Source organism: Zosterops lateralis, assembly GCF_965231275.1.
Source record: "Zosterops lateralis genome assembly, chromosome: 4".
NCBI lineage: Eukaryota > Metazoa > Chordata > Aves > Passeriformes > Zosteropidae > Zosterops > Zosterops lateralis.
The window spans coordinates 6,853,933-6,876,235 of NC_139765.1; the positions used below are offsets into that span (position 1 = coordinate 6,853,933).

The following is a 22,303-nucleotide window of genomic DNA, read 5'->3' on the forward strand; positions in this document are numbered from 1 at the left end:
TGTATGCCCTTATTAATATTGCTCGTCGCAGTAGGCTGACTTGAGTTGAATTTCCACATTCCTGAGCCCCAGCCGAGTCCTTACCTGTCGAACTACAAACTCTTTAAAGATCCTGTCTTTGCATAGCCGCGGGATTTATTTATTTAATTATTTATTTATCACGATCGAGAATAACATAAGGTGAGTCGCAATCTAAAAAAAAAAAAAAAAAAAAAAAAAAAAAATTAAAAAAAAAAAAAAAAAAAAGCTCTCTTCCCCCACCTTAAAATCAATAGGTGGAAGAGGACGGGGGCAGCCAAAGGGCAGCTCCCAAAGGCAGGAGAAGGGCACAGTTCTCCAGGGGGACGGGCAGGCTGGAGCCCGGCCGGGGCAGTGGAGCGGGAGGCGGCGGGGAGAGAGGAGAGGAGCGGCAGGAACAGCCCCGTCCCCGCTGGCAGCGGCCCGGGCAGCGCCGGGAGGAGGAGGAGGGGGCCGCCACAGGGAGGGAATCTTCAATAAGGGAACGCGCCAGAGCCGGGGATTAAGGTTAAACAGCGGGGGGAAGGAATTAAACTGGGCTCCTCGGGGGTGAGCAGGCTCTGTGCACCAAACCGGGAGCTCCTGCTGCTGCTGCTGCTGCTGCTGCAGCGAGGGCAGAGCTGGCCCGTTTACAGGGGCCCGGCGAGACCCGCGGGCTGCTTCCCGGAGGGTTCCCGGCGGGTACCAGCCGGATCGCATCCCTTTGTGTTTGCTTGTTTAGGTATTTTTGGCACGGCTCTCGGCCCGCCCCCACAGCCGCAGGTGCCGCCGCGCTGCCCCGCAGGGGACCCGCGGAGGATGCGCGGATGCGGGAGGGGCGCGGAAGCCGCTCTCCGCTCTGCCCCCTGCCCTGCCCTGCCCCGCTGGGGAACCCGAGTCCGCCCCTGCCCCGGCTGAGCCACATGCCCGGGGGCAGCTCCAAATCCTGGAGACAGCTCCTTTCAGCGCTCCAACCTTTGCGGGGCCGAGAACCTGCGCCGCCCTTTGTCGTAGCGATGGGCTCTGTCCCCCTCCAGGCTCGGATTGCCGAGGGTTTAGATGTGTAGTGAATTTATTGAGGCTGTGTATCCATAAATGAAGCGACGATTGGGTACCAGATCTATTTCAATAGTGTGAGGACTTTGTACAGCACACCCCTCACAGAGAGGCAGGCGAGCTCAAAGAAAATGCTTTGCAAAATAAGGGCAACGGTACAGCTGTTGCTTTTGCTGCGGCGGAAGGGAACAGAGGTTTGGGCACATGCTGCAATCTGGAAGGCAGATCTCTCTTTGAAACTGATTTTGGCTATTTTAGAATGGGATTCAGAGCAAAAATCACAAGAATGCTGTCGGACTGAGCCTGGAAGTGAAACTGAGCGGACACCAGGAACAGTAAAAGCCTTTGCAGAAACCCTATCAGATCCATCACCATGCCTGTAAGGCGATGAGGATACTTCACTTTCTCTGAACAATAGGGGAGAAATTTGCTTTGAGATCCAAGGCTACTTCTAGGCTGGGCATGTGGGACGCAATTATTTCCCATTTCATCAGCCACTGGAACTACCATTTTGTTGAAACCATATCCTTTGGGAGTAATGATGCCTTTTCTGGTGAGCTCTTTGCTTTGAAAAGGGGGAGGTGAAGGTGGATAAAATGTCTTCCAGGGCATTCGGTTGATTTTAGCAGGAAGGAGAGAGCGTTGGTGTCAGCCACGGCAAGGAGTGGAGGCTTGGCAGGTTGTTTTGGGTTTTTTGTTTTGTTTTTGTTTTCCCCTTGCTGCTGAGCACGTCTTCCTGCCTTAAGAAAACGTGCTAAAAACTCCTCTTTCGGTGGCAAACATGACACCGAGGGGAGAGAAAATAACCCAATCCATAAGCTGTGGGACGGGCCGGGGTGCTGCAGAGGGTGACAGGGCAGGGTCCCATCAAGAAGCCACTGTCTCCTCCAGTCAGGGTCCCATTCAGGTAGTCCTTCCTCTCGGGGATCTTCCGTTGTTCTCGTTTCTATTTCCGCTCCCCCAGTTTGCTGGAGGAACAGGGGTGAGGTGAAGCATCCCTTAATATTTCTGTCGATGACGTTTCCAGGCACGGATCCATAAAGCATCTGCCGCCCTGCTGACTTCATGTAACCCCCCGCCATAACAGGTCACATCAAATACTGACCTCAGGCAGGACTGAAACAGAAATATTTCCTGCCAACATCACAGAGCATTCGGATACCGTTTAATTAATAAATATGCCAGAAATTAAAAATCACAGCAGTACCACAGATGCAAATCACAGCGGGGTACGAGCGAGGTGTCTTTCGGAAAGATGAAGTGGCGGGTAATACCCGGATCAGAGATCTGGGGGCAAACGCAGATCCTTATCCAGATCTTTTCCTCCTTATTCTAGAGGAAAAGAAGGATGACAGCCGGGCAGCTCCAAATGGAGCCGGGAGGACCTCCTTTTCCTGAAGGGAGAAGGTCACTATGATGTTAGAGAGATGCGGGCAGCGGGAGAAACGAAAGGTGTGGGCACCGCTTTGGGGGACGGCAGGAACGCTTCTTTGGTGCCCATCCGAGCTGAGGGCGCGGAGGGCTGAGGGCAGGGAGGGCTGTGGGCATAGAGGACCCCGGCCCATCCTGGGAAGGCCGGAGCACACCGCACCCTCTGGGGACTCCCAGGGATGCCTGAAAGCCGCTCCCACTCGCCTTCCCCCGAAGTTCGCCTTGTCTCTGTGGCGTTTGCAGTAAAGACCAACGAAATCCCGCCGCCCTCGCCATCCCCGGGGCTGTCCGGCCGCGGGGAGCCCCGCCCGGCTCGGCCCTGTCCCCCCGGCCCTGAGCGGGCGGCGGCGGCTCAGCCTCGACGGCGGGCGGCACGTGGAGCGCCGGGAGCGGCGGCGAGGCCCGGGAGGAGTCCCGCGCCATTCCCGCGCCATTCCCGCTCCATCCCCGCCCGGGGCTGCCTGGCGCCGTCCCGCCGGCAGGACTGTCCCCTCTGCGGCCCCTCCACGGGCACCTGCCGCCTTGTGCTGCCGCCACCGCCTTCCCTGCTCTGCCATCGCCCCGACACCGCTCGGTCTGGAGCTCGTTCTTTGCCTTCTCTGCCCCGACACTGGACTTGCGGTTCCTCCCAGAAAGGACTCGGTGTTGTGCCCGCCTGGCGCACCTTCCCGGCTTCCCAAGTGCCCTTTTGCCAGGCTCTCCACAGCCTTGTGGTAATAAAGGAACCGCAGCTGGGAATAGATAGATAATAGGGACGGAGAAAAAACCCCCCACCGAATAGTTTATTAGCGCCTTCCCGACTATATAGTGCCGGCAACAATTTCAGTGTAATTCTGCCCCATTTTGTCCAAAATACAGCTGTTTGTGGGAAAAGGAGCGACAGATGCTGAAGTGCCCGTATTAGACTTTACCGACAATGCCTCTCCTCCAGTGTGACAGTTTATTAAAGGGAATGTTTTCGGCTTCAATCAAGAAAATGAGTGTGGTTCTCGCTGCCCCGGCTGACACACAAATGGTGTAGAAACCATTTGGATGGAATTTACAAGGCTGCTCTCATCATCATCGTCGTGATCGTCATTCCTCATCATTCATCGTCAGTAATTTTTCGACATTATAACCGGCCCGTGGTTTTAGAATAAAAATTAACTCCCCGGCAAGAAACTGCACGGTTTGGTTTCTTTATACGACTTTTCTTCTCCTACACAACACATCTGTGAATAAAATCCTTTTCGACCTGGAAATTGGCAAACCGTCTTCGTTTCAGGTGCAGTGGGTCAAACTTTGCCAGCACAAGCCCGAAGTTTCCCAGTGCCAACGTTTACTCTGCATTTTTACAATTCCCTCTCTCCCTCCTTTCCCCCCCCCCCACCCCTCCCCGCCCAGGCACATCTTTAAAAGCAGACTCACATTTAAAATACCTGTCCGAAGCAGAACGAATGCTAGAAATAAACCATTCAAAGTGGCTACTCGTTCTCCTGGTTTCACGTTCTGCAGAGTTGCCCCAGCCCCAGTCTAGGAGGGGAAAGGGCATTGCAGGAGAGGCACATCTCTGACTCTTTCTCTATGTCAGAGATGCACGCACACTTGCAGAAGTATAAATGCGTTTATTTTAGAATCTTAAATAATTATAAATAAGACGGTTCTGGGATGTAAATAATCGTTGAAAGGCTTAAGCCTCCGTCTCTTGTTAATCGAGATCAGAGTTTCTCGAAAGGACGTTCACTGCCCCAACGTATGTGCTGAACTTGCAGATGAAAGCGTTTAAAGCAACCCAACCCCGAGAAGATTTTTATCTCCTGTTGAGCGGCGTACGACGTTTTCCCACCAATCCTGCCACTGCCATTCCATCTGAGGGGAATATTTCGTTGTGTCGCTGGGACAGCTGCACCCGCGTTGTGGGACTGGTTAACTGGAGGAGGTGTTACCGGGGTGTTCGGTGGAGCTCTTAGCCAAGACATCCTCTCCAGTCTTTAGGCAATTAACCTGAGACGAACATTGGCAGACCGAGGACACTTCGGAGCCCGGTTCTTGCTCGCTTCAGCCTCATTTCGGTTTAAGTGCCTTCGGTGGCCGTTTCTTTTTCGGGGTTCGTTGTCAGCCCCCAGCCCCCGCTATCCGCAGCGCACCTATTTCACCATCGCTCTCAGCACTTCGGAAATAAAGGACAGACAATGTCCAACAATGCAGAGGAAGAGCGGCTGTCTCCTGGGTCGAGCATCTCTTTGCCAAGGGGCAGGAAGGAGTCTCTCGAGGGAGAGGCGACTGACCTGCCGGGAAACGTCTCTCCGGACTTGCATCTCCTCGGGAGCGAGAGAAGGAGAGGGGAAGAGCGGAGAAGAAAGCTCTCCCTGCGGGCGTGGGGAGAGGTGTGGGGAGCAGAGAGCCGCCGGCAGCCGCCCCCCGCTCGCTGTTCCACATTAGTCCTTTCCCTTCCCTACCCTGCTCTCAGGCGAAACCCAATCTCGCCAGGAAGCTACGAGTGTGCATGTCTTTATTTCTCACTCAGTAAGGCTATGACTACACATACGTCCTTTTTTTTTTTTTTTTCTTGACGTTACTCCTGAAATCGAAGCCTAATTTTTAACATCGGGGGCACGGCAGCAGCCAAACCCCCGCCGAGGCTGGAGGGAAGGCGGAACCCTCCGGTGGAACCGGGACAGCCACAATAAAGCGATTAACCGGGACTGGAGCTGCCAGCTCGCTCAGTCTCCCCCAGGGAGAGCTAAGGGTGCCACGGCAGTCGCAGGGAGCTCTCAGCACACCGAGAGCTGAGGGGGGAGTTAAAAATACCCCACGGAGCTCGAAAGGAGCCCTTGCCGGGCTAGGCGGACGGAGAGGGCTCGGCCAGGGAGCAGGGATTCATTGCAGCCCAGGCTAGATCAGTGTCTTTCCATTGTCATCCTCCCCCGAAAAAAAAAAAAGAAAAAAAAAAAAAAAAAAGGGAGAGGGAGAGAAAAAAAAGTAGGCGGATTGCAGTGACTGACTGCCCAATGGCAGCCCCGGGTCTCAGGAGAGTTACAGAGAGAGAGGGAGAGAGAGAGAGAGGCACTTTCTGCCATCCAAATCCCTTAAACCATCCTCATTCCAACACGAGAACCCACTGTAACAACTTCCAACCACTGAGACATGACAGGCAGGAGCCCAGAGGCAGCAGCAGCAGCAGCGAGAGCAGCAGCAGCAGCAGCACACACTCTGCACAGGGAGCAGCGTTAGCACCAGGGGAATACTACACACAACAATACAAACAAACAAACAAACAAACAGACAAAGCCCCCCCAAGCCCAAGGGACTGGATTCCAACTCAGATTCAAGCCACAGCTGACACCAAAAAGGGTGGGGAATTACGACCAAGGGGGGGCCAGAAAGGAATAACCAAGGAAGCGAACTCAAGAGTGTAAACGGGATTTCAGCCATGATCCTTTTTTCATCTCGCAGTGTGTTACTCTCAGTGTATTACCCTCAGATTTTCCTCATCCTTACCAGTGGGAGTTACCTGTAAGTGATCCAGATTTTTTTTTTTTTAAATTTTTTTTTCTGAAATACTATTTGCAATGCCCCCGCTAGCAGCTCTCTAGAGCGAGCAGAGGGAGCCGGGAGAAGGCAGCACGGGCGGCAGCTCCGTGCGGTGCGCGGTGGTGAGGACGGATGGATGGATGGATGGATGGATGGATGGATGGATGGATGGATGGATGGATGGTGGCGGCGGCGGAGGAGGAGGAGGAGGAGATGCCGCGCTGGTGGCGGTGCCGGCGCTGCCGCTCGGAGCCCGCCGGGGGAAGGGACGCACCGCCAGGTAACTCCCGGGGCTGCCCCGCCGGCCAGGCCGGGGCCCGGCGTGCCCGCAGCGGGGGCGGCGCACCTGGGAGGGCGGCGGGAGCGCGGAGCGGCCGCGTCTCCCCTGGGGACTCCGACCCCGACTCCTCCTCCCGCCAAACCGGAGATGGGCATCGCTTCGCGCCCGTCGGGGGAAGGCTGTTTGTGCCGGGCCGCCCGCCGAGAGCCCCCGCCGCCGGCTGCTTTCGCTCCGGAGGGATCTCCAGTCCCGCAGTCAGAGCTGGCTCCGGGACCTTTTCCTTCTGAGGAAGGGGGTGGAGGTAGGGGTGGGGGAAATGAGAGTCGGTGGGTGGGACTGCGAGGAATTTCGGGCTCTTTTTTTTTAATATCTATATCTGTATCTATCGTTGCGGTGGATGAGAAGCGGCTGGGCTAGTCCGTGGAGGGGCTGCGGAGGGAATGTCCTGCGGGTCCCCCGGCAGGGCTCTGTGCCCGCGGTGGGCCGGGGTCCCCCAGCCGGCCCGGGGGGAGCCGGGCCCGGCAGGACCGCAGCCGGAGTGCGGAGGGGCTGCCGGGGAGCTCTCAAGGGCTCCTGTTGTCCTGCGCTCCGGAGGAGAGCGGACCGCGCCGCGGGGCAGCCGTGCCGAGAGGTACCCGGCCCAGGGAGCCGCTGGAAAATCGGGGAGATTTCTCCCTCCCTTGAGCATCCCCCCAGCCCCGGGGCAAGAGTCTCCGTGCCGGAAGGCGGGGATGGGGCCCGGGGGAGCTCTGGGGTGGTTCGGAGCCTGCTCAGGGTTCACCCCTGTCGGTGATGGGGAACCCGCCTGGGCATCCCCGGCCCCGCGTTTATCTCGGTTGCTGGGGCCGGACGGATTTCCCTACTCTCTCACCCCCACCGATCTCAGTTTTTTGTGCCCCGACGGATGCGGATTTGAGGTTCTGTGGGTGAACTATATGCGGATTTATATATATTTGGGGGTTTTTTTCTCTATATGCGCGCACAGGAGCCCATGCACATAAACACGTGTGTGTGTGTGTTCCTCTGTGTGTGTGTCCGCCTGTTTTTTGGGGGCTGTGGAAAAAACCCCATATCCCACTGCTATGGGAGGAAAGCAGGAATAAACACACCCATAAAAAGGAAGGAAAAGCCTATTCCTACAGTCTTAATCTTTAGTGAAATGCACGAGTCTCGGCCACCGATTTTTAAAAGCGCTTAGATTTCTTAGATGAATTCAGCCAGAGCTGCCTGTTTCTGTTCACAGGAGGGATATGTTTCTGCGTAGGTGACCGATAGCTTGTAAAAAAAACTTGCCCATGCTATACTCGGTTGGTTTTTTTTTTTTTTTTTTTTTTTTTTTTTTTTTTTTTTTTTTTTTTTTAATATAGGAGGAAGGAGCCGTAATAAATAAATAAATACACCCTTTTAATATAAGCATAGCCGTATTTTTCTCAAAACCGTAGGAAATTACTATCCTACAAAGTTTTCCTTCTATAAATAGTTCAAATCTTAAAACAAAAGTTTGCAACCGCACACCAGATGCTGGGATGCTGGCGGTTTCCCTTGCTGTGTGACATAATTATAAGGTCCGAAAGCAAAAGCTATAGAAGTATAATAATAATACTAAGGCGACTGCTGAGGGGAAATACAAGGGGAGCAATGCCTGCTTTATTTAAAGCCAACCGCTCGGGATCTTTTGAGCGACAATGAGAAGTTGTGGTGGATAAATAATGCTCTCTCGCCTTTCCCTGGGCCGTCCCCAGTTCATCCCCTCCGCGTCGGGTCACTGGGAGCTGGACCCGCGGAGCCGGAGCTGAGGCGGCTATTGCAGCCCAGCAGAGCAGAAGCGAAAGGGATCAGGAGGTGAAACCCAACAAAGCGGAGCCCCGAAGCGTCGCGCACCTCCCTCCATCCATCCATCACTCCGCAGGGACGGAGCCGGCTGCTTTCCCGCGGAGAAAACAGCGCTCACGGGGCTGGCGGGGACAAGGGTGCCCGGGACCACCCCACTTCTCCCCCGGGCCACCCCTCGGTCCAGCCCCACTTGCTCCATCTCCGCTGTGTCCCCCGCATCCCTCCCAGGGAGCGGCGGGAGAGCCGGGCGGGCTGCGGGGCTTCCCCTCACTCTCTGTAGGAAGTGAAAAGAAGGAGGAGTTATTTCAGTGCTTAATGGAGAGTAGCCTACTGAACTTGTGGTGTTTGTCTGGTGGGTAAATATACTTCTCTGGCTTACTAATGGTAGCTTTTGGAGATTAAAGCATAGTATAGCCTGTTGGAGCATTATCTGCTGGTGTCTGTTTCTGCTACTCCAAAGGGGAGGATGCTTCCCAAGCTGCTATTTAGTGATTCTCAGGGACTGTCAATGGTTATGTTAATTCCGCCCCCCCAGATCTCTATCATCTTTTGGCTATGGGAACCGCTCCTTGGCTTCTGCATTGCTGCTCCTTCGGGGACAGAGGGGGCGAGTTTCAGCGGGCAAATGGAGTGCGGGGTGTCCATGCTCAGTCTCTCTTGGTACAGGGAATGGGGCCGGGGAGATGGGATGCTGCCCTGTTCTTCTGCCAGAAAACCTGTCAGGCAAAAACCCCATGGTGATGAAATGGGGTTTTCAGAATGGAAAAGGCAATGGTGAAATGAAAGGAAAAGGGCACCACACCTCAGTGGTTTTTTGTGCAATAGCTGGGAAGAAAGCTAAATTATAGTCAACTACATCCAAAATTAATTTAAAAGCCAACTCCTTTATAAAATTGATTTCTATATTGTAAGTGTGCTATCTGATAAAGTCATCTTCTTCAGCATGCTTGCCTGGTAACCTTTGGCCTGCTGAGGCACTGTGAACACTCTTACAACCAGAAGAAATTAGTGTGTGACCCTTTGAAAAAGAAAGCTGACTGTGGCTGCAATAGCTGATGAATTTTAATTCTGGACATATTTTGGTAACCCAATTAAATATTTTAAATATAATTGTGCCATTAAACAATATCGGTGTAATTAATATAAATAAACACCAGGATTATGCAGAACACTGGCACTGTTTTTTGCAGTGCATGTCTCTGTACACATACACATATTTTGCTGCTTCTAAAGAAGATGGTGCTTGTTGGTTTTCCATTGGTGCACCCCTTTCACTGTTCATCTTATTTAGGGCTGGATGCATTCACCAGAAACATGAGAGTTGGTTCTGAAGAAGCTTTTTTCAGGATTATCTGCTGGCAGATAGATACAGTTAACTCACTTATTTGCTGTAAAGTGATTTGGAGTAACTCTTAAGAGAGTGTGTATGTGTGTAGTAATAGCAGCACAAATCGTCAAAGCAGGTACATTTTCTAACACCATAACACAGCTAATCGTTTATATTGGTGAGTAGATATCACTGCTTGGTTAGGAAATGTAGAGGAAGAAAAATCCTCTGTGTGTTTTGTATTTGTTCTGCTGGTGCTTCCACATCCTTTCAATTCCATACCCTTAATGACAGGTCTTCTCAACACTTGTGGGAAGCAGATTAGAAAGAATGTATATTTATTTGCCTACAGGAAAGTGGTCATGCCTAATCCCTAAAGATTAGGACTTCTGGAGAGAGTATCTGGAGTTTGCCTCAATCTGTCAGTGCTGGAGGGAGCTGCACAGGCAGAAACAACCCAGCTGCTCTCTGAGGCAGAACTTCAAGGGGACAGTGGGCACAACTTCACCAGCAATACCTACCAGCATGACTGATGCTCTCACTTCAGCTGGTGCAGTCAGAATTGCACAGGCTGGCCCACTCTTCCCATCCTGGTTAAGTCAGGGCAGCATCAACCTCTGTGATTAAGCTGACTGTTACAGGAATGGGATTGTCTGTGGTTCCCTCACTGAGCTGCAGCGTTAATCCATCATTCCCCTGCTTTTGCACCTTGTTCATTTTATAACTGAGACTTTAGGGCAAGCTGGCTCTTTTAGCCTCTAGTTATGCAGTGTACAATGTCCAAGGAGAGCTCTGTTGAGATCCTTAGATTCTCCTTTTATGTGGTACTGTGATAGTGATTCTCTATAAGAAGATTTGTAATAGGACTTCCTTCCACTTTATCATCCCTTGAAGATGTGTTCACTTATAGACAGAACAGGTGAATCTGCAAAGAGTATCAAGTATTTTCAGGCTCATCTAAAGCTCATGCTTTTGCTCAGCAGAAAAGAGAAAGATAAAGGATATTTTTATGCTGGACTACCATAAGCTTGACTTACCTGGCTGACACAGGAGATTTCCATGTATTGAAGCAGCTACACAATGATGGGAGAATGATTGTGATATGATTTCTTGGTAACTCTAGAAGATAAAGTCCAGCATTTCAGTGTGAGACCCAGAATAAAATTCCCTGTCTAAAACCAGAGCTCTGGTAAATCTGTGCCTGCCAAGGTCTAGATCAAGCACTTGAATCCTGAATATCCTTGAATCCAAATGTGTTTGGATGAAGGCAACTCTCTCAATCCTTTGCAACAGTCACGTTCCAGGAATCAGATGTTTAAGACATCCTTGAAATTGCAAAAAATTTAATTACTTTAGAAATTATAAGGAAAGGTGGCAGCATCCAGGATTACAGCATGGAATTACTACATATGCTGTATTACTAACATATAATAAAAGTGGGTATAAAGCAATATGAAATATCCAATGAATAGGTAAGGATGAATACAGATGTATTTGCACATTAAACCTCACAAGGCTAATCCCTCAGAAGAGAATCTTTCAAAGAAAGTGTTAAAGAGCCAAACAAAATTACCTGCAATTATACAGTTAGACTGACAAACACCTTTTCTTGTAATGGGAAAAACACCATGTGTACCTGGCAATGTGGCATGCTGAGGATAGAATGGTGTCATAGGTTTTGTCAGTGCACAGGATTCTGCAATTGGAGCTGAAACGATGTCAGAGAGCCTTCTGACACCAAAATACACAAAACACTAGTTTAACCCTCTAGTCCTCCCAAGTTACCCCAAGCAACAAAAACCTAGGACCAGCTGTAGATCAAAGGAGTTCTACAGATGTGCTGACACCATGAGTTACGGAACTGGTTAATGTTGCAAGCCCAATTTCTTCAGCCCACAACTTTTGCATGTTGTTTTACCCTCAGTGGACTCTCACCAGTGCCTTTCATGGCTGCTGGCAAAGCACGTCTACCTGTTCATTACCTGACAAATGGATTTTTGCAATACAAGTTCACCTGTCTGCTTGGTTCTTCTCATGATTTTTGCTCTTTCCCCCTTGATGCTCCACTGCCCTTCTGTAGAGCACCTCTCCAACCTACCCCAGGTCTGTAACTTGCATAGTGGTACAGTAAAACTCTGCTTGGAAGGGTTCTATGAGAACCAGACAGGCCTCCCTCTGTGAGAATCATGGCTGAAAAGCAAAATCTCCATGGATTTTTTGCTCTGGAATTCGTGCCATGCACATGTGAATGAGCTGAAGAAACTTGTCACCAAAAGCTTCAGGTTTACAAGCCCAGAATTATATAGGAGGATAAGAAAGTCCAGGAGTGTAGGTACAGGAGTGCTCTGGAAGAAAAGCCAAGGAAAGCATGTTTCTGGAGAATGTCTTCCAGTCTTTTAAGGGTTGTTAGAACCCTCTCCTCTTTTGCTGTTCCTTCAATTCTCCCCCAAATGTAGAAGGATATATTTTCCCTCCTTTGTGGAGAGCTGCACAGGACTTGCTGCTAACTTCTTGCCAAGACAACTCCTATGTATTTGCATTTGCTACAGCACATGCCTAAGGAAAATTGCAAATTCTGCACGAGCAAAAATGGAAAGAGATTCTAGATACAGAGACTTAAATATTTGCCCAGTAGGTTTTTCTGTCCGTAAGCATTTCTATGACTTCTCCCTTCTGTTACTGCCAAAATGTTTTTAGAACAAACCTTTAGATAACATGCTGAGTTGTTTTTAATAAGCTTTCCTCTTGGGCTTTCTTTCTAAAAGTCAGTTTTCTGTATGGAGCTGAAAGTTCACTGCCTTGTTCAGTTCTAATAGAGTATGGGCAGTTTATCTGCAGTTAAGGTATTCAAGGCCAAATAGTTGCTCTCATCATAAAAACATCTTTCTTCCACTAGGATCTGATAATAAGATGATTATCACCTACTAATTATTTTTCAGCAAATCATATCTTCTCTAGAAAATCTCAAGACAGAGTAAATCAGAGAGTTATTGTATCTTTCTTTTCTGGAAATAATATTAATAGAGCATACAGTTGGTATACCCGTATCGCTGTTATGGTTTTGAACATTTATTTTTGTTTCAGCCTATGCTTGTGGATCAGATTTCCCTTAAAAAAGGATAAACTTCACGTTTATGCAAAAATCCCACTTAATCATTGTGGTGACAGTCTTTGTTCCAGCTCTTTGTCCAAGGTCACATTTCACCCCGAGTTCCTAATAAGGAGAAAAAAGACATCCAGTGGTGTAGCAAGTGTACAATGGGGGCAGAAATGAGGGTCAGGTGTTTGATGGGTGGCAGAAGAATTTCCTCTGTGTAGTGTCTCCAAGTCCACTGGTCCCTGTGTGTCCCAAGTGTTTTATCTGAAGTAAAGCCACTGTTACTAGGCAGTGGCACCACTTTCAAAGCTGATGGAACTCTGTGGACTTTATTGGCAGATTTGTGATGCAAAAAGTAATGCTGGTGAGTTGCATCTCCACCAGCACGTACTTGGAATGCACAACAAAGGCATTCAAAATAATTTCTTTCTGGATGGCCATCACTGTGTGGCATTTTGGGAACTCTTACATTTTGACTTTTAAGCACTGAGGCCTCAAGGCTTCTCTCCTCTGAGGCCATATCCACAGCTCAGCAAGCTAATAAAGCAGGAGTAACTCTGCTGCAGTCAACAGAGTGACTCCAGTGCAATCAAGAAGAGTACCAAACAGAAAGTCAGCACCAGCCTTGTTCTTACAGTACCCATTTGAATGTAGCCTTGACACAGGCTATTTAATGCAATTTATAGGCAATCTAGCCATAGTTTGCAAGAACAAACAGCAAAGAAAATATTAATAGGAGGTCATGCCAGACAAACCCCAAAATCAGTTCTATGGGCCACTGAAAGAATCATGGCCTTTGGAATCAGCAAGAGCAGACATATATCCAAAACCTTATTTAATTTTTTGAGGAGAGAAACACATCAAAAGCCTTGCAGTATTTGCTGTTGTGTGTGAGGTATTGCAGAGCAGCCCAAAGCTGGAAGTAAGCATAAGCCAGAAAGATACGAACCACTGTCTGCTTGCAAGCAGGGCCTGGGAAACATTTTGAGTTGTATTTAATTTAAAATTTTTAAATGCTGCAATATTGGGACTGGATATCATATGCACCTTCCTAGTCTGGTTGAAGTAAGACATAATTATCAAATGTGACTACTATTTAATAATAATTTCTTTCCTTCAGGGACTGTAAGTGAATTAATCCTGCCAGTAGTGAATTGGGCAAGGATCATTTCCCTCACTGCTGGGGTGGAATGCAGCAGTTGCTGTGCAGCACCCAGCAGAGCTGTATGGACATGCAGGACCAGCACCAGTTCTGACATTCCTGGCAGCAATGCAGGAAAGCATCTGTAAAAGCCCAAGCTCATCTCTAATTGATCTGGACCCTGGCCAGGGCCAGTCCCTCTAGAGATTGCACATTCCCCTGGTGGGTTTCACTCTGTGGTGAAGATAGGAGTGGTCCGAGGCTGGGCCAGTGTCTGAGATGCTGAATAGCAGTATTGTGACTTCTGCCTGCCTCAGTTTCCCACAGCATTAATAGGGCAATAACAGCACTGGCAAGGCTTGAAGGTAGGGGAGGGGCAGGAGAGCAAGAGCTGCCACAGCACTTTGGGAAGAGAAAACGCAGCGTAAGTGCTCCGTCATTACTTTCAGTGACTCTTTCTGACCACAAGAACAAAGAGGGTGCGATTGCGTCTCCTCTGAAACGCGGCGTCACCATCGCCCTCTTCACCACCATGGCCTTGGGGGCAGGTCAGGGGAAAGGACTGCTCTCCAAAGTCATGAGCACCATTTCTGACAGTGCCTTCTCCTCCCGTGGGAGCCAGCCAGCCACTGCTGGCAGTGCAGAGCAAGGTTTGGCCTGGGAGAGCTGCTGGCCCTTGGGGTTAGTGCCCAGCTGGTGTGCTGGGCAGCAGGCAGGACATGGTTAAGGGAGTGCTGAGGGGAATGGCCACATCTCTCATGACTCCTCTGGCTGCTCGCCAGGGAGCCATGTGACTCCTTGGTCAAAAGAGTCCTCTCAACCATGAGACACTTTTTTTTCCCCCTCTGGTTGTACCTTTTCTTTTCTGAAGTTAAAAGGAAACAAAACGTACCCACAAAACTTTCCACATTAAAGTTATATTGTAGTCCGATGACTCAGGGTGAGAAATTCAGGGGGAATGAGGAGGAAGGAAACATTCCTGAATCAGATCTGTTGTGCCGAGCCTTAAAGAAGAGGATGATTTTGCTGGATAGAGAACAGCTCTGCTGCAGCACAGTGAGCAAGAAGCAAAGGATGGGACTTAAATCCCTTCCCTGCTGCTGTGGACTACTGCTAAATCTCTCAGGGTAGCTTCAAACTCAGTGGACTTTGACGCTATCAAGAGGGTTGAGGGTGGAAGCACAAATAAATATGGCCTAATCTGATTCACAGTAAATTCCTTTTTCTCCACTCCCATGGCCTAAAGGGTACATCAACTAGCTTTACAGTTTTTGGTTAGCTTTTTTTTTTCATTGGCACTGCCCACAATAATTAGATTGGCACATCCCTAGTAGACTCCCTGGAGTCTTTTGTTCCTCTGCCTACTCTGTCACTGGGGAGCTCTGCCCAGGGAAGGTGCTTCTGAGGGGAGGGATGGGGTCAGGTTATTGTTGTTAATGTCACTCTGGTTATGTTGTAAAAGATGTATCAAAGAGGAAGTTCTTGCACTATGACCTAAAGGTCACTGGACTCTGGATTAGGCTAATCTCTAAAAATTTGTTCCCCAGACAGATCCTTTCAACCGAGAGTAACTTACCTCTAGGCACAGAGCTTTGTCATGTGTTTTATGATCTCCATTGTTCCAGAGAAGCTCTACAGCTGAGGCAGAGGTTTGTTCTGTCTTCTCTTGCTGGGCCATGATCCACTAATTGTGTTGAGCTTAGGCTTCACACCTTGAACTAAGGATGAAAGAGAGCAGGGGAGATGAGAAGGACTTGCATGCAGAGGTGAGGTGTCTCACCCAGACACATGCTGTCAGCTTTGTAATCAGTTTGCTGTATTTGTGGTCAGAGCACTTTGGAAGTCATAAAGTCTGCATCTCATTGTGGCTTTGTCCTCTCTTTGGAGAAAAAGGGCAAACATTTTGAAAATTGACAGCCAAGAAGTTTTCCAGGCTTGTCCATCTCTTTCGGACTCTTGTAGACTGCACTGAGTGGTTGAAAAAGCTGTGGATGTAGAGTGGCAAGTTCAGGGATGTCCATTAAACAGTAACACAGAATGCAAGCTGTGCCAGGGGTGTGTAGGTGCAGGACAGGATTCAGAAACAACAGCTTGCTCCTTCCTTTGTAACTTCCAATGCAGACACGCTTCTGAGCAGTGCCAAGGTATCCTCTTGGTGTAAATACTCACTTTTAAGGAATGCACTTAAAAAAAGCATGTGTGCCTGGCCCTCTCCTCTTCTCTCCTCTCCCCACCCCAGTTATGCAGTATACCAAAGCCAGTTCCTCAGCAACAAGACTTGGCAGGCGGCACCTGATGAGATAATTGTGCCCCCGGGACACTGGGAGTCATGAGGTGCATCCAGGTGCTCCTGATGCATCCATGGGTGTGATTTTCTGTAGTAGCCACACCCTCAAGTGTTGTCTTAGTGCAATTAGGAAATTTGTTCAGTTTGGGTCAAGTATTTCTATTAGGGTGCTCCTCACACCTAACATGTGTTGGCATGGGAGAAATGTGTGGACATCCAGGGCCAGGAGATGCACTAGGCTGAGAGGTGTTCCTGCAAATAACAGGGAGGAGATCTTACTTCTTGCCACTTTGATCTCTTCCAAACCTGGACCTTCCCTTTGTGAAGACCCACTAATCCGAGCATGGATTCAGGTGCAAATAATGAAATGGCTCCCTTGGACAAGACACTCAATTTTGTGTGTAACAGATGAGGAAACTTTTAAGAGTTTGCCACTTTTGCTTTCTGTGATTTCCATTTTGCAAGAAGGTCTTTTCAATCTTAAACATATGAGGGCCATGCAGCAAGCGAGATCAAATGACAGTTCCAGTTTGAAAATGCCTTGCTGTCCCAGGCTGGCTTGCCTTGCTGTGTTACTCCTGGTGTGGAAGTTAGAGATTGAATCAGTCTCACCTTCTTATTAACGACTTGGTGTAGCAAAGTCCAGCACTAAACTAAGTGCTCTGGCTGTCATGGAGGTGAACAGGAAAGAGGGGCCTCCAGTGAACTGCAGTTTGTTCTCTGTGTCTTTCCTTGGGCAGAGCTGTCATTGCTTTCCATGTTTGCTGCAGTGTTGTAGGAGGCAAGAAATGAGACAGTTGAGAAGAGTCTTGAAGTGCTGCCAAGTCTTGCTGCAACTTTGGGGAAGTCTTTCCTGACAGTGCACAGGAAGAGTCTTCCAGCATTGCCTGCTTGACCTGCAAGCTGGGGAGAAGGGCTCTGTGCTTTCATGCTGGGAAACACATGCAAGGCTTGTGCTGTTTGCTTCTCACAGCTCTCTAGGTACTGCCTAAAACTGAATTTTAAACTTTGGTTCCACCCAAACACTGCCTAAATAACTTCAGGATTTAGCTTACTGTATTTTGTTAGGTGAGTGCTGTTTTTTGGAACGAGAGACTGGTGCATTTTACCTCTCCAAGACTGAAAACCTCTTTCAGCACTAACCAAAGTCATGCTTTTCTTCTTTATGCCCAGATAGGATTTTTTGAGGTGTATCAGATCTTTTTTTACATGACACTTGCCATTGTATACTTAATTAGAAATCAGCTTTAGCTTTCTGACAATAGCTGGCGTAGATTATGTACACTCTAAGATATCTTGTGAGATAATTAAAGTGTTGACTGAAAACATAGCACAGCAAAAGGAATGTTTGTGGAAACAGAGCCACTTTACAGGTTGGTTGTGTATGCTTTGTTAAACACAGCTCAATCTTAACTACCCTGATTTGGATGAGTTCCCCAGAAATTGATGCCTTATTTTTTGAAGAAAAAAGAAAAAAAAAAAAAAAGAAAAAAAATTATTTCAGTTTCTGATTCCTTTTAAAATTAAACAGATGTATATGAAAATACTGCTTGTGAAGGGTGCCTGAATCACAGCCCTGGAAAATGAATTCCTCTTCTTACCCACAAAACCAGCACAGCACAAGCAAGAGGGTGTGTGAGCTCCCCACTCCACCCCATCCTCATGTCTCATCCATGACCTAGAGGGGCAACCTCTAGCTAGGCATGAGCGGGTGGCTCAGTCTCTGTACTTATTTAATCCTTGGCCAACCTGCCAAGGCTGCCGAGGAGGGTGCCAATTGTGGTGATGGTTTCTGTGATGTGGATAGTCATCCACTGGGAACTGGATTAAGACCATCAACTCATTTCAAATACTCTAGGCCACAAAGCTTCTGCCAACCAGTAACCATTTTTTTGGTCACTACCGACTTGGGTCATGTTTGGATCAGCGATGAAAGGCTCCATATCCCAATACCAAGCCCCTGAGCCATACAGTTTCCCGAAATAATTTTTTTTTAAAGAAGGAAAACACTATTTTTTGTCCTAGGTTTTACTTTGATCTGATGATTTTTTAATGTGCATATTGGCGCTTTAAGATACATAATTTTCATTACTTGATTGTAGAGGGCTCGGATGATGGGAAGGATTTTGTAAGATGGCAGGTGGCAGACACATGTGGTTTGATCTGAAATAAGCTCTCAGAGATAGTGGTTACACAATCTACCACCCCAGCTTATGCTATATTTTGACCTAAAATTGATTTTACACCTTGAAATTTATCTCACAATCCCTCAGGAGAAAAACTGCCATTAAAATTGAAGATCAGATTCTCCATTGCTCTTGTTCTTTTAGAGATATATCAAATCTGGTAACATTTCCAGCAGCTCTTTATATTGCCAATGGCCCCTGTTGAACCCACCACAAAACTCTGTGCATGCCCACTAGCACCCTGAGTTGTTGGGAGGTGATTTATTTCTCAGAGATAGAGACTAAATCTTTTTGCTCAAATGTCATGGGCCACCAAGGAACAGAAATGGAGTGGAGTTCCAGCTTAACCCCCAAACCATAAGTTCTTCTCTTCAGCACACCTGAGAGTGGAGTTAGGGCCAGATGAAATAGTTCTGTTGGCAATAAATGTTGTTGCTTCATTGGGATGTAGCTCTTGCTCAGAAGAGACCCAGCCCCAGAGTACACCAAAGGTGAGCAGCACATTTTCAGGGTGCCAAATGAAATATTCTGGCCTTTCTCAGGTGATATATAACCATGCAGTGTTGCCACTGTCTTTCCCATGAGCTGAAGCAATTCCTGACGAGTAACTGGTTTTGATTTTCTGTGGTAATTTGCATTGAAGGTAGCATGAGAGCAATATTTCAATTGCTTTAGTTCCTTGGAACAGTGAGTCACCTGTCTCTTTCTTCCTTATTACACATGGAAGGGATGTGTGCTGGGATAACAAAGGAGTGACTGTTAAGATGATAGAGAAATCTGAGCAAATCCATTGCAGCTATGGATATTCAGAAGCAATAAATAGAGGGAAAAAATGATGGTATTTATTGATGGGATTGTGAGGCTATGAGAACCTGCTTTCTCTCACACAGGTGAAGTGTCAAAGGCATCTTAGCAGTGGTTTATTAGTCTTGGATAATGAAACATATATTTTGGATTTCCTTTTATTTTGTTAAAAAGAAAAGATTTTATTTTATGTATCCATCTGCTGTGAAAATTATCCCTGTTAGGAGAAATAGAGGAAGATAAAGAGTAGGGAAGAAATTGTGCTTCAAAGATTATATGTAGCCATATAGATATGCATAGAAATAACAATTCTTTAATTTATTTTTTTTTTAACTTCTCTTTCAGAAGTTTCTCTACTTATTTGGAGCCCTATATAAATTGTTTCTCTTTCCATAGTAGAAGCTTCCCATTCAGTAACAGCTAAAGCTTAAGTTCATGGAGAGCTGGAAGCATACAGGCTTTGGAGAGTTTGTAGTTACATCACATATTTAAACAGACCATGTCACACACATAGAAAACACAGGATATACACAGTGCCCAGCAGCCTTGTGTGTTCCCTGAGTACAAAGGGATTCCAAGACATGCTCAACTCTTTCCTGAACCAAGCTCTAAATTTGAGTGGCATCTCTCAATTTTGCTCTTTTCCTTCCAAACCCATGAAAAGTGAACTGAAAATGTACCTTGTCAGAGAAATCTCAGTTTAGGACATACTGTAAATAAGTCAGATTTTTCCTTTCAGCCTGTTGGCTATGTGTGAAGACCCCCATCCTGGGGATGATGAGAGGTGGTGAGGAGTGATGGTGGCATGGGAAGGACAGCCAGGGATGAGCCTGCATGTTCCCCAGGGAGAAGGGAATGGAGAGAAGGGTGGCGTGGAAAAACGCACCTAGAAGGAGACTAACAACTGAAAGGAAGGAAGTAAGAAGCCCACAAAGCCTGGAAAAGGTGGATCTGGAGGATGAAACAGGCTTTAGGATAACTGACAGAGAGGGAGCCACTTCTTGGGAGGTTCAGCATTCAGCCAAATCACTGCTCAACCTGTCCTGTTGGTCCAGGCCATGACCCCATCAACTGGTCCTAAATTTAATCACCTGACAGCAGCTTTTTTTGCTCCTCAGAATGAGTATCACAGCTGGAAGAGGAGCATATCCTGGGACCAGAATGCAAGTGAGGTGTTAGGAATTATGATCAGGAGGTGTGAGCAGAGTGGCTGAGGAAACCCAGCTCAGCCCAGAGACACCCCCTGTGCTGCTGTGGTTTGTTTGTCCCCAGACAGGATGTGACTGACCATTCCTGGCCAGGGAGAGAGAGCACAGGACAGAGTGCAGGTCACAGCTGGCTAGTTTCAGCTAGCAGAGCATGTTCCCCTCTTTGAGGGGAGAAGTACAGGAGAGGGGATGTAAAAGAGAGAAGAGACAAAGCACAGAAGCATAAGAGAATTTGGTATTGGAAAAAAATTTTCTGCATGGCTGCTCCACATAAACTGTGCTCAGCTCTATGGCTGCAGGATTTTGGTGTCTTTGATGAGGCTCTTGAAGTGTCCTAAGGACAGTTTTTCAATTTAACGTCTGAGAAACCTAAGGCCTTACATGGGTGCACTTTTAAAATTAGAGATTCAGGAATACTCTAATACTGATGGTCAAAAGAGATGTGGAATAAGGACTGTCTTTACAGGTTTTAATTTGTGGGCATGAAGTAAAAATACTGTTGTCCTGGGAGTCCACAACTGCAGTGTGTACTGGGAATGCATAGTATTGCAAATCTTTGGTGTGACATTGGTGTGTGAGGCTGAACTCACAGAGTCACTGCCAAGGGGATGCTCAGCTTTGCCTTCTCCTAGAGCATGAATTCATTTCAAAAGCCAGCTTTTAGGGAGTATAGAACTGTTTGTGTGCAGCCAAACCATAAGGGATTTTTTTCCCAAATTAAATTCAACTCTTTCCTTGTCATCTTTAGAACTATTTTCAATATTTCAGCTGACTGAGATCCAGTTTTTAAAATATATATATAAGAGCCTTTGCTTGGCACAGAATACAGACCTTGGCTTTTATAGCATCTATGCACTACAAAGGTCTAGTTTATTACTTTGTAAAGTGTTTTTGGATATATCTTTCTTTATATAAAACTAAGTTCAGTATAATTCATATTTCATGTCTCTCTTCTTTGTTTTTTTCTTCATGGATATAAATATATATAAATTCTATATAGGGTGTAGAAAGACTCCAGGGAAGGTCTGACTGAGTGGTTATGGAATATTCTTCTAGTTTGTCTTAGAGTCCTTTTTTCAAAGTTACACACCATTTTAATTGAAATTGGTGCCTCATCCATACACATATGATTTTGGTGTGTGTCCAAGCCTGATCCTCAGAGTTTCATTCAGCAGTTTTCACCAGGACATATATGTGTAGACCTGAGACCAGGCAAATGTTAACCTAAGCTGGCTGTTTTATCTCATACTTCTCAGTAACTCAAACTCCTTGAGATGAGGATTGGTATCTGAAGTAAGCTATCTTATCAAGGCTTATCTCAGTGTAGCTATGCCATTTCAGTCTTGCCATACAGTCAGCCCCCTCCTCTCTCCCCTCTATTGTTGTTTCCAAAATAAAATGATTAAGGAAGAAGATAACCGATAGAGAAATACATGAAGCTCAAATGAGGCTCAGAAACTACCTACGATTCCCATTGGTGTATTCTTCTATTTGGCAAAAACCTAAACTCTCTCACTTTCCTGCTGATGTAAACCCCAAAATACACTTCCCAGGGACCAGGAAGCACCAGGCAAATACCTGGAGAGAGACTTGCTCCCATGTTCAGCAACACATGCAGGGACACATGTGCAGTTGCCCAGGCAGAAGAGTAAATGCTGGCTCTAGTGCTTCCAAGTTGAGAACACATATCTGGGCAAGCATAGGTTATTATAACTCTGGACAGCAAACCACAAAGGCATTCAAAGAATCACCACCACAACATTTTACAGAATATTATTACAACTGTCACTAGGAGTTCTCTCAGAAATCTGGAAATTGCGAAGGACAAAAATTTAACCACTGAGGAGCAGGGAATTCTCAAAAATTGTCTGGCAGTATGCTGGCATGTTTGACCAGACAGGAAAGTGCTGGACTTTGCTGCTAACCATCCTGGAGTGGAAAGAGGGAGAATAATGTCAGAATGGTATTAATGTGCCCCTCTTCCTTCAGAATCCTTATGCATTCTCATTAGTGTTTTCACATCTGCTTACTCTCCTCTTCTATATTGCTCCACCTCTGGAGCTGGACCAGCCCCAAGGACTAACTTGAGCACTGTTCAAAATCACACATCTCATTAGAGCTGAGACTTTGGAAACAAATTTGA

At 47.4% G+C, this 22,303-nt stretch overlaps 1 protein-coding gene across 1 annotated transcript in view; it reads left to right on the top strand.

Moving 5' to 3' along the window:
- WNT7B (Wnt family member 7B) overlaps positions 1 to 22,303 on the top strand; it is a gene marked incomplete at both ends in the record, with an annotated part of 93,057 nt that overhangs the window by 2,164 nt on the left and 68,590 nt on the right. Inside the window, one exon of the mRNA XM_083860123.1 lies at positions 73 to 180. Coding sequence (XP_083716249.1) covers positions 73 to 180 — 108 coding nt within the window. The remainder of the gene's footprint in view (positions 1 to 72; positions 181 to 22,303) is intronic.